The sequence below is a fragment of the Agelaius phoeniceus genome, chromosome 1 (genome assembly GCF_051311805.1).
Source record: "Agelaius phoeniceus isolate bAgePho1 chromosome 1, bAgePho1.hap1, whole genome shotgun sequence".
NCBI classification, from domain to species: Eukaryota; Metazoa; Chordata; class Aves; order Passeriformes; family Icteridae; genus Agelaius; species Agelaius phoeniceus.
This window is the reverse complement of record NC_135265.1, coordinates 82,691,924-82,705,379: the sequence shown is the minus strand read 5'-3', so window position 1 is coordinate 82,705,379 and position 13,456 is coordinate 82,691,924. Positions and strand designations below refer to the sequence as shown.

The 13,456-nt window shown below is 36.9% G+C and overlaps 1 protein-coding gene across 1 annotated transcript in view; it reads right to left on the bottom strand.

Annotated features, from left to right (window-relative positions):
* The window catches only part of SEMA5A (semaphorin 5A), a 314,579-nt gene that overhangs the window by 17,395 nt on the left and 283,728 nt on the right, over positions 1 to 13,456 (bottom strand). Inside the window, exon 19 of the mRNA XM_054636324.2 lies at positions 7,693 to 7,911. Within this exon, the coding sequence (XP_054492299.1) occupies positions 7,693 to 7,911 (219 nt within the window). The remainder of the gene's footprint in view (positions 1 to 7,692; positions 7,912 to 13,456) is intronic.

The window sequence follows — 13,456 nt, the reverse complement described above, 5'->3', positions numbered from 1 at the left end:
TTAAAAAATTAGCTTACAGTGAAAATATCTATGTGGTATTTGCACTTAAATTCTCTCTTAGATGGAGATATAGAACACTAAAAAAAATACTCCTTTTGGCTTTGCAGGACTGCATATCACATATGCACTTGGTGAGTGAGTAAAATGATTTCTATGTAAAGTCTTCAACAGTGAGAAAATGAGCTAGGAGAATTTTGATATTAAAAGCTATATATGCATTTTTAATGTAATTTCAGATAGAGTACAGCTTCAAGTTCTCAACTGCTAATCAAACAGATAATTCCTCATTTCATACTAAAGACTATTTACTAATACTGTAACTGAAGTTGTTGAATATACTGTATTTTATTCCCAGCATTGTTTATTTGCAACGCCATCCTAAACATAAAGAAAGCATGGACTTGGAACCTCCTTGCTAAGAACTGTAGTCATGAAAACTCTTGCAACTAATTTATCTGGACTATGAAGCCTGATTTGACAGACAGGATTTCCATAATCTGGTACTATATTCCAAGTATGCAATTTAAATAAATTATTTCCATTATTAAGGAATTCAATGATTGCTACATCATACAACAAATCATCATGCATGAGAGAGTTTTATACCACCTATCATAAATAAATACTGTATCTTGGTAGAGTATCTGACTTGTTCTCTTACTTATATTTTTCTTATTCATACTTTTCACTGGAAAACAAATATGTCTTTTTGCCTGAGATAACTCTATTAATGCAGTATTATGCAAACTCATATCAAAGAAAGCCATAGGTTATTTGTCTTCAGTGCAGATGAAATATTCTCTGCAATTTTATAACAATTTCAAGACACAGCATCTTTTATTCAGAACTTGCCTCTTTTTTCTGTTTTTTTTAAATTATGCCAAATAAAAGCAGAAGCTGTTACCCAAGCTATTTATTTCATACGACATAAAGGCTTTACCTTTCTAGATACTCTCTTTTTTATTCTTTTTTTTTTTCTTTAATGGGATCTTTGACTAGCTCAAATGAATAATCAGAGGCATGTCTGCTGCAGCATATAGACCTTCATGAAACAGAATTGATTCTGCCTGAGATTAACTACACAGAACATAAATTGTCTGCAAATATTGCCAGTGCATTGTTCACTGTAATGGAGACAGTGACCCCCAACACTTCCCTACTTATTTTTCAATGGACCAAAGTGAGAATTACAAATGCACCTGCATTTGAAATTGCCATCGATCTACAGGTGGTTGAGAATGCAGAGACCGATGTGACACCCAGGAACGTCACCATGTTCCACAAGTGCCGTGATCATGGCTGTACTATTGGGCTTCAGATGTAATGGGAGAAGCGGGTCTGGGGAAGGTGGCATAGGACAAATATAATAGACAATGTTAGATTTGATCCTAGTTGAGCTGGACAGTGCAATTATAACTGTTTTTGGTTTTTGTTAGTAACTATTTACTGACAGGCTGCCTCTAACCTTTCAAGGACTATTGTAACTACCTCTTTTATCTGTCCCCAGAACTTTTTCTTTTCGGCAATAGAGGATAATAAGGCATCATCATGGTTAAATAAGATCAAAGGAGTGGGTATTTACTGCTTGAGTTTTTACAAGACCTAAATAGAGCTCTGTGGTTTCTTTCATCTTTCTTTAAGTTGCTTAGCAACACAGCACCATCTGGGATTTTTTTTTCCCTTTTTTTCCTTTTGTCATGGAGCCCTTAATGTTATTTCTGCCTCTTATAAGAGGAAAAATACACAGCAGCAAGGAAAGTTCTAGTCACTACAGTTTCTTTACATAACCATTTTGTAGAGATGTTGGACAAAAGAAAGTCATTAAAGTAGATGCACAATAAAAGATTTAGAGAGTCTTTACATTTTCTGACAATTGCTGAGGTTGGTCCCTTTAGGAAGAAGGTACTTTTTAGCTAGGAGTGCGCTATCAAACAGTACACTTTCCTTTAGAGTAAAGCAAACAACTTTTTGCCTGCTGGTTGTTGCTGAGGTTAATAAGTATTTCTTCACTGTAATGAAAAAAAAACACACTATAGGGAAGAGGATGTGCCAGGAAGAAACAGTGTACAGAAATGAGATCTCCTGAGGACACGACAAAACATCCACACAACTGGAGAATTTCCAAGAGACAATAAAGTAAACTGGAAAAACTTGTAAAACTTTGGGTTTTACAAGGAAGTGTGGGCAGACACACTGACCTCACCTGCTTTCATGAGAACACAGATAGAATTGCAGGCTCCTTTATAAGCTGTCTGTATGTTGGGCAGCCTACTGCTCCCTTCCAGACATCTGGGGATCACCCCATTCCACATCACTTAGTCTGCTGCTTTTTCCCAATCCTGTGAGATACTGCTGCATGATTCAGGGTGGGAAAGGAGCAACTTTTACATCATAGTTTACAAAGGCAAAGTCTTATTTCTGTGATACCTTTTAGTCATAAAAGCAATGCTGGATGAAACAGTCAAAATAGTGCAATGCAGAAACACAAGGTAAACAAATGGTTCTAAAAAAAGAACAATAACAAAATCTAAGGGTCAACTTGGATTTAAACCTGTAACTGAGACTTTTAAGTCAGAAAACCAACAGCTGTTTCAAAGAGCAGTTAATCCCTCTTCTTGCTGGCTACAGAAGCAGCCTAGAGAGATCAGTGCATGTTATAAGAGGGGCTTCAGCTTCCATTTACCCGAGTTATGTTTTTTCCTTGTGATTTATGAAGCTACTGCAGGATAAATTTTATTCTTTTAAATACATTCTTGTTTTCTTGTGGCCAAGTGTGAGTTCAAAGAAAAAATAATCGGAGTAAATGAAAACAATAAAGAAGAAAAAAAAACCCAAAACCAATAAAAAGCAACTGGCTTTAGGGGATGCATAAATAACTTAAATAGTCTTTCAGGGATTTTTGTATATCTGAAACTCATTATTGTTATTAGCAAGTTTAGTGACATTTGAATTTATTCAGATCTTCTCAGCTAAAAAGTCACAACTGAACTAAACTAGAGCTACTATAACAAAAGTCTGAAATTAGTAAAATCACAAAATATTTTCATGAAGTATCAGAATTTCAAATCTAAGAGATGGCAACTGTCCTTTCCTTCTGATCCTCTACCATGCCCTGAGAAGAGAGAACAGGAACTCCTGTAGCTCATGCTACTCAGTGGTGCTCACACAGCTCTTAAATGTCCCATTAAGGCACATCCCCATGTCCCTATGCAAAGGAATATAAGAGAAGGCAATAAGAAACAAAACAAAACTCAAATGAAGAAAAGTTGTCTTTTTCTACAGAGATAACTGAAGAGATGTGCAATACTATGAATTAGGACAGCGTTCTTTAGATTCTTTAGGCTGTATCATTGTCAGGCAAACAGATCTTATAGTCAGCAAATTCCTGTAATTTTTGTAGATTTGCAGAATTTATCATTCAAACAACACTTCTCTTCATCATCTATTTCTCTTCATAATGTAAATATCTTGCAAATCCCCCAAGGACAACAAAATCCTGATATGACTGATTTTAGATTCATTATTGACTGCAGATTAGTAACTCAAAGAAAACAGAAATGTCAGTGAGCATTCACAGTTATTGAGCCTGTTCAGTTCAGTTCTTGCCAGCTTAATGCTATTCACATCTCTGAGACATAAAAAAAGAGCTGAGGCACAGGTTAAAAGCATAATTCGCTAGTGCAAAACAATAGTTCAAATTCTCCTGCCCCTCAAAGTAGCTTACCCAGATGGAAACAGTACTTTATGAACATGCCTTTACATTACTCTAGCTCACAAACTATTTCTGCAGCTGATTTGGGAGAGTGATGGCTAATTGAAGACAAAATTATATGAGGGATCATTTTAAAACTTAAACAATATGGAAAAATCATCTTCCAATACCTGGGTACAATTTCTAGCAATTTTCTGGCACTATTCAATTTACTATTATATATTCAGCCTTCAAATACTATGAGCAAAAGGCCCAGTGACTGCTACCAATCTGCCCATCAGTGGACCATTTACTACTGCAGAAAAAATTTCAGTTTCTCCACTGCAGGCCTAAAAAAGGTTTAACAGAACTTGCTGAAGGCAGAGTCTAGATCACTTCAGTAATTTTTTGAAATTCTGGGATCCTGCATTTAACTATCAATTTCTGTTTATTAATATATTAATAAGTATATTTAAGATGTAGCAAGGGTTGCAAGACAGTTAACCAGACAAGACAGCCTTGTACACTTTGACTGCTCCATGGGCTTTTTCATTGTGTTAGTCCTTCAGAGCACTTAGTATGTTCCAGGATGACACTGAGCCCAGATTAATTCATTGGGAAGCATTAAGTCCTACTGACTTTCAGCATGACTTAAACACTGCTCAATATATTTCCCCATCACTTCTCATTGTCATCAGTTTACATCATGAGAGGTTGATCTTGCCTGCAATAAGCAGAAGAGGAAGCAAAGCAGAACTGAGCTTACAGGGGCAGGAAGGGTCCTCTATAGCTTCCATCACACCTCTGCCAGCTAACCAGATATTTCTGGAAGTGTAATGACTGGGATGGATTGTTACTAAAGGGTTCTGTGCCAGAAGGGAGCAGGTGAAGCTGTCCTTAACCTGGAAGAGCTCAGGAAAATCTTAGCATCAAATTCTTTATTGCAATTCTAATTCTAGTACTATGGAAAATACTTTCAGGTCAAGGTCAGAACAAACTGTCCTTACATTCCATAGCCTTTCTGTCTCTTTCATTAAAAATTAAGAGAATTCAAATTTATTGGTGTGCTTCTCCAGTAAGAATTTATTTCCTTCCGACAATGTCTAATTTATGGGTAAGCCTTATTCGGCAATAATTTTTTACTCTGCCATGTCTCAAAAAATCAATTACATCTAGTGCTTGCAAAGTTTTCCCTTCAGATTTATCTGAGATCTGATTTAGTCTCCTATGTTTTTTCTTAATTACTAGCAAACAGTAATTCTGTAGCTGAGGAACTTTGTGATTCCTTGTTACAGGCTATGATACATCTAAATACTTCATTCTCTACATCTTTATTCAAATTTGCTTTGCACTGAAAAGAAAAATAAAATTTGTCTCTAAATAAAATTATTAGATAGATTAGGGCACTGCTTCTCACTTCAGAAAGGCCCACCACATTTTATATCAACAGATCTTTTAAAATATTTTCAAATTCAAAGCGCAGTTTTAACTTCTGCTTTAAAATTATGGTTTTTAGTCTAGGATATTGTCTATCTCATAAACAACTAGGGCCTCTACAACGAAGTTTTCAGGTGTGTTTTACTGGCTAAAACAATTTCTTTCAAAAAATGAACTAGCAGTGAATAGCTGTAGAGCTTAATAAAAATACCACTTCTGAAAACTTTTGACTAATTTAAACTTTTAAAACCTCCACAAAAATTCAAGACAGCATTTAATTTGAAAATCAACAGCAAGGGCTGAACAATAAATCTAGCCCAGTATTATAGACAATCTGTGTCCATTTAATGAATGTATTTCAGTTACTACAGTATGGTGATACAATCAGGTATCTCAGAGCTTGTGAGCAGAGCTGGTACCTTACACCACACCACTCACGTGCTTCAAAGGAGGCTGGGGGCAGTGTCCCATGGAGAGATTCCCTTTGCAAGGGAAGCAGGAGTCAGTGAGCAGCTGCTGTGTTTTAGGTTGCTTCACTTACTGCATACATCCCTGGGGAGATTTGCACACGTTGGTACAATGGTCTTCTAAATTTTTGATTTAATGAATTACTGCCAAACTACTTGAACAGTGCAGTTACATGAAACAGAATCATTTATCATTTTATTATCCCAAAAAAGCAAGGCATTATGATTCCAGTCTGGGAACTAATGAATCAGATCATGCACTAGGGCTGTGCCCACATGGAGAAGACTTGGACCACAATTTCCTAATTCTCTGAAAAATTTTTGGCTCTCTGTTTGTTCCCTTCCACCTCTCTCCAATAGAGCTTAATGTAGAAAACATGGACACCCTTCACTGGTCATGCCTCTATGCTCAGAAAGAAGCTTCACCACTTGCCTTGATCTCTTTACACTCCCAGACAGAGAAACTAGAAAATGAGCAATGGAAGCTACATTCCTCCTTGGATACAGCAAGAAAATTGCAGCAGAAAGCACTGGCTGGTTGTGCCCAAGTGCCTCTTCTAGAACTTCAATGGCTCAATGGGTGCTTCCCCATATCAAAACAGGGATCCTCAATAGAAATTCCCCATGGATCTGCCCCACCAGAAGGAGAGCTGGGAGCTTGAATGCCTCAGGGCATTCAAGTTTTCCAACAATCCTACTGTTCCTGCTAGCAATAAAACTGCAGAGAAATTTGCTTTCAGTGAACAGCCAGAATGTTCACAGAGCTCCTGGGTTTGCAGGCTGTGTGCCAAAACATATTGCTCAGGTTCAATTCAAGATGGAAACATGTTTTTCATGTTTCCAAGAGATAAGTGTTTTTTGCACAGATCTTTGGCTTAAATTCTGATGCAAGGAATGGACAGTGACTGTTAGAGGGCTCTAAAAGCTTAGGGAAAGCACTGCAAAAAGATTGGAAAAATACTCATATTATTAAAAAAAAAATAAAAACATGTCCAATGTATCCATGATTTCAGGAATACAGTTTTAATTTGAAACCATATATGTATATGCTAATACTCATATATGCTTTAAAATAGAGGTACACATACATAATACGTATATTGCCATAGAATTTCTTCAGGTCCGCACTTGAATAAATGACAAAATCTTCAAATCTTCAACAAGAAAATATGAAGCACTGCTATGCATAATTAATACAATTAAGGATGTGTATTAATGAAATGAAAGCTTATTTCTAAATTTATTTGTTGCTGCTGGAAAGAACTGAGTCATTCAGTCTTCTTTCTTTCTTCCTCTCTGTTGTTTCTTACCTTGTACTCTCTCTTCCTAAACCAATAGCACCTTCTTTTCCTCATGTGTTCTCCTATATCTTTCCCCTTTCTTTTCCTACAAAGCCTCTGCAAAGCTCAAATCCTTTCAGTTTGAATGTTTGTTTTATGAAGGGTGAGATGTGACTGAAACCAAGATTGTTTTCCCCTAGGTCAGAGATACAACAATGATTTTTAATCCAAAGCAGTTTCTTGTAAACATATATTCTACTTGTAATCCCTTTCATAGAATAATAAAACAACTTTAAATTAAGGAGAAACTCAAGATTCCAAGAACAATCTTTATGAACTGCTTGAATAACCATCTAATTCGGTGATCAGCTGTGAACCTTATTTGCTGGCAACTCTACACTTAAAAGCTAACACAGATTTAATGCCAGCAACCACTGTGATGAAAATAATATTTTGAGTTTAAATAAGGACTAGGCCAGATTTCATGTCTTGCCAGAATTCTTATGTCTTTTATTTTCCTATAAATTTACATACTAAAATTATATTTTTAGTCCCAGTCTCACACTCACAAGTGAAAAAAGATATAGCTATTAATACTCTTGACAATAAATTTATTGACATCACATGGGAATATTATCCAAATCCACTCACATTATAAAGGTACATTTGAGCTGTAATTGATTCAAGAACCAAAACAAACCCAAAACTCACCAACTAAAATAGGAAAAAAAAAACCAAAACCAAACCAAATACGGAAGATATAAATTTGACGTTGAGCTATTTTGTTTTAGCTTCTTTCATTTCATTTGAAACTTACCCGGGCAAGGCAAAATGTTGCATTCCTGGTACTCTAGAGATGGGCCAAGGCAAGGAAGTCCCCCATACTTGGGCTCAGGATTGCTGCAGACTCGTTTGCGATTCCGGATCCCTCTACTGCAGTCACGACTGCACTGAGACCATGGAGACCAGGGTGACCAGGCACCATTGATGGTATGAGCAGAGTATCTTCCAGAACGCAGGAAGTCCCCTGACAATCCTAATACAGAAAGGATCAAAAAAGTAATACTGAATTAAAATGGTGTCTCATCCCAAAACAACCTTTTCCTCTTAAAATTTACTTCTAGGCTTCTATTAGTAAATACTACGAAGAGAAGTAGTATTTACTGTCCTTTAGCCTCACAATCCAAACCCTAGTTTCATCTTAAGAATCTTCTCTTCAACAGAAATTTCACAATCACTTACACAGAACTCAAGTGAAGAGTTGGATCCAACACTTCCGTTAAAGCTTTATGGCCGCAATGACTGAACTAGACAATTTGCTCCACCAAAGAATGATAAAAATTATCTCTCTCTTTCACAGGAATTACCATCAGAAAATCTCCAAATATATTACATAGATATAATTGCCTCTGTTTCACAGGAAGAAAGTGACAAAGGAGACAGGACTGAGCTTCCTGCAACCACTCCTCAAGCCAGTTCCCCTGTCCTCCTGCAGGGCTCTGCTTACTTAATCCACCCAGCCTTCACTGCTGCTGGCTGTGTACAGAGGCTCGTGGGTATCCCATGCACTGTGCTTATCCTAGCCATATGCAGACTTTAGATAGTGTCCACTAATTATTCCACAAAGTCTAGCAAAACTACCCTCTTGTGAAAAGCAATGTTTTGCCAATTTAAAAATCAGTTTATTTTCCACTGAGTTAATTGTTCTAAGCCACATATAAGCTATGGAAAGCAGCTATGGAATCAGCTATGAAAATTCCTTTTTAAAATAATCATTTTTCATCAAACGGAAAACATATTTTCTAAGTTTAGTGCAGAGAAAAGGCATTAGATTAAACAGCAATGGATGAAGTCTGCTACTTATCAGTGAGAAGGGACACACAGATCGTGTACACAGCATCCAACCAATAGACCTGGATATATCCCTGGGTGAAGTTCCAATAATCTGCAGTTCATTTGAGTATCTCTGTCACTTTGGGGCTTGATCCTGCAGGTGAAAAGACTCCCTCAACTGTACTAAGCACAACACTGAAATCACTCTTGAGTTGTAGCTTTACCTCTAAGCATCATTACTAAGCATCTCCACCAACACTGCTGGGATTTCCTACTGTTGTCAAAGGAGTTCACCTTTCCCAATGGAAACTCTAAGACTGATGGACCAATAACTGCATCTTTTATTACAAGTACTTATTTAAGTAGCTGTGATGAGGGAAGGTCCTGTGAATGGTACTTCAGCCAGCAGAGAATGTGGCTGACTCTCTATGCTAGAGCTTCAGTATTGACAACAGAAGTACAGATGAATTGCATCAACAGCGGAGAAATGCAGGGGGATTGTTGGCAGCTCTAACTGCAGCACAAATGTCTATTCTTAAGGAATTGTTTTGTGCCCTGCCCACAGGCATAGGCACTGTGGAAGTATGAAATGGAGATAAAGAATCAGAAGATTTACTGAACGATGCCATGAAAACAGACAGAAATAATACTGTGAGGAGTCTGCCCAGCAGCAGTCCTGCACTGAACAAGATCAGCCTTCTACATATTCATGATGGAGGAGCCTCTTATTTGCAGTGTCCACCCTATTTCTACCCATGCTTATGGCATTAGTAACACTGCTTAACTTCTTCCCCAAGAAATATGTTCACAATCATCCCAAAGTAAATGAGAGTTTGCATGTTTTTATTCAATGCTTGATAAAGTGCAATATTGGAATGATGATGCATTGACATAGAAATACTGGTAATAAGAAACTGCTGAAATTAATAAGAAAACAGCAGAACTGCAGTATAAAAATGACTAAAAATGGATAAAACCTTTCAGGAATTATAGAGGGTAACTATTTCTCTCCTGCTGTGCCAGATTCTATTACACAGATATTAAAAGCAGCATTTCAAAAAACATGACATACATTCAAATGCAAAAAGAGGAGCAAGTATAGAGAAACAGAATGTGAATTATGAATACAGGTCCACTTTCCTGCTCTGTGAGACCCTTTTTATGCAATTTTGCATCACTCTGATAATGGAAATTCTCGGCTTATGTACACAGTGAGCTCTGAAAACAAAATAATAACATATTTAATACCAGAATTCTAAATCAAGGGGTTTTTTAAGTTATTAAATTAAGAGCAATGCAAACACTGAGAAAAGTATTAATCAGACCAGACTGCCAGTCATTCCATTCACAAATCACTGCAGGGTGTATCACTTTGTGCTGCTCAACCCATCACAAGCTTCATAAGAATACTAGGATATTTTGAAGGTATTTTTGCAGGATATGTGTAGCTTTCTAAATCCTAGGAAAAACGTACGACCTTATCTGACATTATGGTATTCAATTTCTTGGGATTTAAATTGGGGACTGGGGAGTGAAATCTTCTAAGGGAAAGCTCTAAGGTAGTTTAGACCTGAAACAGAAAAATATTCCAAAAAGAATCTTTTCAGTGTGGAGTTTCGTCGGCAGCAAGTGTTCCCCTGAGTTTTCTTCTTTTCAAAGCATTAAAAAATTTATTATAAGGACCAGTCTTTTCACAGTTTTACAGTAGTTAATAAAGTGTTCATAAAGGGGATTTTAGAATTTTCAGACAGAAACTACGCAATAAAAAATTAACATTATGCCGTTAACAGCATGAAAAGTGACAAGATCAGTTTGCATTCTGGAAATACTATATATTCCTTAAACAACATTATAGCCTTTTACAATGAGGGGACAAGGTGCACAGATGAGGGGAGAACAGTGCATATTATTTATCTCAACCTTAGTATTGGTTTTAAAACTGACTCCCATAACTTCCGACCAGACAAGTCAACAAAGTATGAGCTAGATAAGCTGAGAGTTCAATGTATTGAAAACTGGCTGAGCAGCCAGGCCCAGAGGACAGTGATCAGCCATTAAGAGGCCAGAGATGTCACGAGGTTAAATCCTGATTAACACCATCATTAATGACCTGGACAAGTCTGCCTTGACTGTGAAGACTGGCTGATACACCAAAGGGTCATGTCACACTTCGACAAGGCAGAGAGAAACCTCATGGAGTTCAACCGGGGAAAATGCAAAGTCCTGAATCGGCACAGGAAGGACCCCATGCAATCATACTTTGAGGCCAATCCCCTAGAAAGCAGATCTGCAGAGAAGGATCTTGGGGTTCTGGAGGACAGAAAGATGAATTTGAGCCAGCAATGTGCCCTTGGGGAAAAGAAGGAGTTTGGGTTACCCAGGGAAGAGTTTTTCCAGTAGATCAAGGAAGGATCCTTCCCCTCCACTCAGCACTGGTAGAGAACTCATCTGGGGCTCTGGCCCCAGTTCCTGAGTCCTTCAGCTGAGAAGTCCTGTTTCTTAACTGAGGTGGTAGAGGGTATGTGGGGCAATATAAAATCAATCAAAATATTACATCGTAGAATTTGTTCAAGCAAAAATTCTTCAGAAAGTAAGTGTATATACAGCACCAGGTCCTAGCCTTATCACAGTTTACATCAAATTCGACAGGAGAAGGCATAAATAGAAAAGCATTGTAACTTTCAGAGCAAGTGGCACAAAATTGAAAACTCCAAATTGTCTCATTAAACTGTGGTTTTCTTGCTTGCTGCTTCTGTTTGCAGTTTGGGCCGCTTTCAGATTGCTCTACATCCAACTTCAGAGACAGAAACTAGATTGTGCCACCCAACAAAATCCAACATTAAGCTGCTTTTCTCAGCTTACTACTCCCAAGATAAATATATATAGTCAAACCAGGATGCAACGGCCAATGCCCTTGGCGTGGTAGCAGCAAAAGTCTAGCTGCCAAAAGAAAATCTTAATTAAAGCCCATCTACAGAAATACTTGTAAAATCTGCAAAGACAATGATCAGTCATAGCATCATCAATAAACTAATGAATAGCTTTCCCAAGACAGACAGAACATCTGTAAGTCAAATTCCAATCCAACCTTTATGACAGGTTCATCATACAAATGTTTTAAACTAAATTGTTCTCAGAAAGCCTATGACTGACTTAGAGCCCTATGAACAACTAGAAGCAAAAATTCTGCTTACAGCTTACCAAGAAGCTAATTTTCAGTTGTTCAGAAGTCATACTCCAGTAACAGACTGCTGCACACTGCGGCTAGAAAAGGGCAGCTTTAACTACTTGATCCCAGTACAATTTTAAAAAGCAGCTGTGCTTGTCTAAGGTGAAAAGTTCCACAAGTAACAGCAAGTACTGCAAAAACTTCAGTAAAAGCCATCACAGTGATTTTGTGGACAAAATAACCATTAACTTCTAAGATCATAAAAGACAAAAGATATCAACAGACATCTAAACAAAAGACTTTTCTCTCATTTTAAGTACTTCTGCTTTGTTCAGTATCAGTAAAATTATAGAGAAATTAGTACTGCCCTGTGATGATTTACTTATTTCATAATGCAAATATAGCTGAAAACAATTGCCTAATTAATTTACATAATTCTGATATAAACCAAGATGATTCTATGATTTATAAGTATATTTTTAAAACTTTTTGGTTAAATTGAAATCGCTTCATAAATACACAAGAAATTAATTGTGTCTGAAGACATGTTAACATGAAAGTCACCTGCCCTGACTAGCACAGGAGAAAAAATCTGCCTTTGCAAAAGCTTTTAATGAGACTTTGGTTGGCCTGATTCTGCTTGAAAATTGCAACATTCTCAGCCAAGTTCAATTAATTTGCCTTAAAAGTGAGGCTCTATTAAAGCACATAGTTTAATAATAATTCCCTAGTCTAGCCTGTAGCTAAGTAATACAGCCCTAAGTAAGAGAGAAGTAGCTGTGACACCTGATAAATTATATTACTTGACTGATTTATGACTTATGTCCTGCAGTTCCAACCTAACAAAGAAAATTCAATTATCCAAGCAGTCTAGGTTCATGACTTTAGGAAAAGATGATCTGAAGCCAAAATTCAGGTATCCTGAATCATTTCTAAGTGACAGCATGAAACACTGCTTGAAGTGCAGAGGCAACAAGGATAAGCAAAGATTGTTTCAGTGTTGTCACTTTATGAAGATAGTCTGCAAGTTATTTGACAATATTATTGAAGCATAAAACGTATATAACTTCAGGCCTAAATACCTATAACTTATAAAAAACTTTATAAACCTTCAAAACATAGTAAAATTGAAATAGTAAAATGTAATGGCAAACATTAATGCAGTGCAAAGATGACATATTTTAAAAACCCAAAGAGTATGCAGATGGAGGATATCATGTTAGCATAACTTTATTTCTTGTACACAGCTTTTCTGTGTTTAATTACTTAACCCCAAAGTTCCACTGAGTTGTGCTTTGTCAATCAAACTTGAATTTGTCATCAAATTCAGTTCTAGCTTCCAGAATTCATTTTGTTCTTGCTCAGAATACCACAGCTTAACTTCAGTATGACAGTATAAGAGATAACATCTCAAAACGTACTCCGCCTGAGTACAGGACATTCCTGATTATCAGTACATGTCCTATTCTGTAAAAAATTCTGAATGCACTATCGATTTCCTGTGGTTAACACAAGGAGAGATTTAATCAAACTTTTCACAAGAGATCATAGCCACTAGGAGAGTAATTCAGACAAAATC